This window comes from Octopus bimaculoides, chromosome 1, assembly GCF_046866305.1.
Source record: "Octopus bimaculoides isolate indiv1 chromosome 1, ASM4686630v1, whole genome shotgun sequence".
NCBI classification, from domain to species: Eukaryota; Metazoa; Mollusca; class Cephalopoda; order Octopoda; family Octopodidae; genus Octopus; species Octopus bimaculoides.
Genome location: NC_142928.1, coordinates 198,419,732 through 198,424,731, shown reverse-complemented (window position 1 = coordinate 198,424,731; position 5,000 = coordinate 198,419,732). Strand labels below are relative to the sequence as shown.

General features: G+C 36.8%; 1 protein-coding gene across 1 annotated transcript in view; it reads left to right on the top strand.

Moving 5' to 3' along the window:
• LOC128251499 (uncharacterized) overlaps positions 1-989 on the top strand; it is a 10,730-nt gene extending 9,741 nt beyond the window's left edge. The window contains exon 2 of the mRNA XM_052978318.1: positions 555-989. Coding sequence (XP_052834278.1) covers positions 555-865 — 311 coding nt within the window. The 3' untranslated portion in view covers positions 866-989. The remainder of the gene's footprint in view (positions 1-554) is intronic.
• The last annotated feature ends 4,011 nt before the right edge of the window (positions 990-5,000 follow it).

The following is a 5,000-nucleotide window of genomic DNA, read 5'->3' as shown; positions in this document are numbered from 1 at the left end:
CATATATATATTTATATAAAGACACATATATGTATGTACGCACGCGCATGTCCGTGTGTGTATTCTCTGAGTCTGCATGTATTTGTGTTTATCGGTTGTCTAAAGAATCTCAGGCGCTATTCGAAACATTACCAAAATGAATGTCATATTTTGGTCTTGTATTCCATTGTCTACTCTGCTAACTGTTTAAAAAAGAAAGGATGCGGAGAATTCACTTTCTATTAGTCATTTACACACACACACACACTTATACATATTTATATATGTGTGCGTAAATGTTTATACGCACATATATAAATATCCACATACACGAACGAACGCGCATACACCCACAAAGACATGATTCCTGTTATTCTTATCTTCGTTTCAGCTCAAAGGCTGTGGCCATGCTGGGACATCTCCAGTTATATATAGGGTGTTTCAAAAATTTTGATATCATTTCGCAGTCTAATAACTTTGCCAGTTCTCGTTCAAATGGCTTCACATTTTAAGACCACGTGCAGAAACAGGTCAACATTTTATGCTTAATGTTTTTAATACGTTTATCTTTTCAGGTATAAAAATGGCATTCACTGTGTTGGGGTACGCTCAAACACAGTCGAACAAGTCTGTGCAGCGAGCATGTGTGAGAGTGTTTTCTAAAAAGTCACCAATGGCAATGCAGATTTGGAAAGAGCATAAAAAATTCAAAGCGGAAGGCTATCTGTACAGGGTAAAAGGATCCGGACGACCGCTAACATCGGAGGAGACGGTCGAGCAAGTTCGCCAAAAACTCTTGCGAAGCCCCAAGAAGTTCATAAGAAGAACAAGTCTGGAAACCCAGATTCCTCCAACGACAGTTCGGGGCGTCCTGAGGAAACGCTAGCTAATGAAACCCTACACGCTGCAGCTTGTTCAGGCCACAACGGCAGATGAAATCGTTCATGGGATCCACATACATTTGGATTTCTCATTCAAATTTGGAGGAATAAATCTTATGTTGCTCGACATTAAGCCTGTTTAGTTTCATTTGCTTTGACTGTGTAGTTTCTGTGATATTTACATCTCAAATGATATAAATTTTTTTGAAACACGCTGTACTTATATTCATATTAATGTAACTTTTTACGACAAGTTATGCATGTAAATACAATTTAAATTAAACTGAAGAATCACTTAATATAATTCTGTAGAGCACATACATATTATTTCTTTACTGCCCACGAGGGTCTACACACAGAGGGGACAAACAAGGATAAAGTCGATTATGTCGACACCAGTGCGTAACTGATACTTATTTAATCGACCCCGAAAGGATGAAAGGCAAAATCGACCTCGGCGGAATTTGAACTCAGAACGTAAAGACAAACGAAATACTGTTAAGCATTTCACCCGGCGTGCTAACGTTTCTGCCAGTTCGCCGCCTTAGAGCACATACATATTAAAGGTTTACAAAAAGTGGAGTGACAGTGACTTCGAAGTTTCTGTCTACCAGGAATCATACGAAGACTAGAAACTGTCACCACACTACTTCGTGCAAAAGTCTAGCATACATGTATATGTATGCGTGTTTGTGTGTGAGCGAGAGAGAGAGAGAGAGAGAGAGAGAGAGAGAGAGAGTACGAGAGAGCCTGTGTGTATGTGTGTGTGTGAGTGCACGCAAACGTTTGTTTGTGCGCGTGTGTGTGTATATACACTCATACATAAATATATACATGAATGTGTGTGCGTATATCTGTCTACGTATGAGCTTATGCCTACATATGTAGGCCATAAAATAAATAGAGGTAATGTCAATCGCTAACTTAAAATAACTTTCATATGGCTGTCGCTGTAACAGTACTGTGCTACTGCGTTCAAGTATTTTCATTATATCGACCGCAGAGCTTATTGAGGGTAGCGATGTTGAAAACTGGCATTGATGTAAACAGATCTAACGGAAGCAGTATGGTACGATGTCGTATTTCTCTCGACTCTGACTGAAAATTAAAATTTTTCTCCTCTTCATGGAGTGATCATGGTTCAAACCAACGATCAATTGCTATCAAGTTTAAATAGTTGAAACGGTTGTTATGGATGTATGGATGGTAGGAACACCAAAGTAACGGCTGCAATAGTACTGTGAAAGTGCCATATATGGATAGTAATTCTGTGTTAAGTTCATGATTTAGGTCACGTGACAGTATGAACGTTATTCGCGACAAAATCAAGTGATATTGTGATTAGTTTCAACCTACAAAACGTTGACGGTTGTCTTATCCTTGTTCGGAATTCGAAATCAAATCCAAATGAGACCAAATTTGGCACTCTTACTCTCCGGCTCTATGAAAGAATTAAATTCGATGCTATACACGGCTCAAGTATTACACGGCTCAAGTATTACACGGCTCAAGTATTAAGGTCGATGCTATACACGGCACCACTCTCTCAAAATTACTGGGTTTATAGCCAAATAAGAAACTATTGATAATAAATTTCATAATTACCTTAAAATTAAATATATTAATTGCTAAATCGATTTGTCAAAGACTGTGACATTATCAATAATAAAATGGTTTTTCTGGCAACCAATAATCAAAAGGGAAGGAGCTGAAACGTGGTGTTATGCAAATTGCTGAAAAGGGAATCGAGTACTGAGTTAACTGATCCTTGGATTAAATTACTAGTTACCCAATCAGTTGTTAATAAAGCAAAAGTGAACTAGATACAATCAGAGCTTTGTTGGCAGTATGATCTTAGCAAAACAAATGTTCCGACTTGCGGTTTTAAATCAAAACATATATACATATATGCATATATATATATATATATATATATACAGAGAGGGAGAGAGAGAGAGAGAGAGAGAGAGAGAGAGAGAGTTCAAATTTACAGAAAAACAAAAGATGAAGACAGGTGTAGCAAGACCAAGCAGGTGTAATGGTTTGGTACCCGAGAAAATGAAAAGAGTCTTTTACGTTTCGAGCCTACACACTTCAGCAGAAAGGAATAGGAAGGAAAAAATGGGGAGAGAATGGAAAAAATAAAAATGGAGAGAGAAACAGTGGAGAGTTCAGCGGCCTAGTATGGCGTATATTATGCATGTATCTATCTATCTATCTATCTATCTATCTATCTATCTATATATATATATATATATATATATATATAAAAGATAATAAGAGTGAAAAAACTACACAAGGCTTGTGTTACATGGTTAAAGTATATATTTAAATTATGTCATAAAAATGTAAGAAAAATGTTATAAAAATGTTATAAAATCTTTTTGGTATATAAACATTGTATTTTGAGAAATAACCGGTTTCGTGTTGTCTTTTCAAATTTCTCTTCTTCATTGTGTCGTGTTCGTTCCAGCTTGAGAAAGAAGAGTTCTAGATAGGGGGAGGTAATTAGGGATTTCTTCCGGTATAGGGGAGATAATCGAAATCTAGGAGGTGGTAGAATTTGATTAATTTACCATGGTTTTGTTCTATATTTTTCCCCCTTTTTTTTCCCAGTGGGGTGATGAATTTCCTTATTTAAATGTGTTAGCAATGGTTAAGTTTGGGTTTGTATTTTTGAATGAAAAAGGTTTCCTTATTTAATCTAATCTGTGTTGGTGTTTTAATGGCACGTTGATAAAAAGGAAAGATTATAAATTGTGGTAGCATTTGTTTTGCGCATTTTTCAATATGATCACTAAAAGGTATCATTCGGTATTCTGGGTGTGCAATCTGCTGGCGGTGCAGAGTGCATCTACGTCTGAGCGATAACCCTGTAGACCCTATGTAGTTCTCGTGGCAGCCCGAACATCTTATTACATAAATAAGATTTTCTGAGGCACAAGTAAAGTTAGATTTAACTTTGAATTTGTGTCCCTCTTTGAAGAGGAATTCTGAACCTTCTAGAATGTTTGGGCATGTTGCACAATTTGGTCGACCACATTTGTTTACTTTCGCATCTGTTGTTTCGGAAAGTAATTTTGCCTTTGTGAGGATCTTTTTCAGTGATTTTGGTTGTTTGTGGCTTTTGATGATTTTGTGTGTGTGTAAAATTTCCTTCAATTTGGGGTCCTTATGTAGCATTGGTATGTTTTGGGTGATGATGGTGAAGGCTTCTTTGTTTCTGGGGTTGTATGTGGATATGTACGGTAGTATTTTCGGGGAATGTGTGTTGCTGTGTTTAACTTTTCTTAAGTTTTCTATGTTAATTTGTGATGCACGTCTGATTCCTTCCTCTATGAGTTGAACTGGGTAGTGTCTGTCAATTAGTGTGTTTTTGAGTTCTTGTAGTCTGTAGTCTCTAGTATTTTCTTCTGACACTATTGTGCATATTCTTCTTGCAAGGTTGAAGGGGATGTTTGTCTTGGTGTGTCTTGGGTGGCATGAATCAAATAGTAGATATTGTTTGGCGTCTGTGGCTTTGTAAAATATGTCCGTTTCTATTTTTAGGTTTACTTTTTTAATTAGTATATCCAAGAATGGGAGCTCCTTTTGGTTGTACTCCATTGTGAACTGTATGTTTGGGTTGACACTGTTCAGTAGACTTTTGAATTTCAAGAGTTCATCTGTGTTTTCATTCCAGAGTATGAAACAGTCGTCCAGGAACCTTTTCCAATTTTCTTTTATGTATTGGGAAAGGGTGTTTCCAAAGGTGGATAAAGATTCCTGGTATATTATTATTTCCAAGTAACCCATTGTTAGGTTCGCAATGACTGGAGCTGCCCTAGCACCCATAGCAATTCCGGATTTTTGTCGGTAGAAAGTATTGTCAAACATGAAGTGGTTGTTTCGTAAGATGAATTCAACCGATTTAGTAATGAATTCTTTACTGATCCTGTTTGGGATTTCTTTCGGGAATTGATCCAGCCAGAATTGAATTGCCTCAAGTCCATAATTATGAGGTATATTGGTGTATAAATTAATCACGTCAAATGAGACCATGATTGTTTCTTCCTTTACTTCCTTTGGGAGGTGATTTAGCATATCCAAGTCATCTCTGATATAGCTATTTATGTGTTTAAGGAAGGGTTTTAGGAGGAT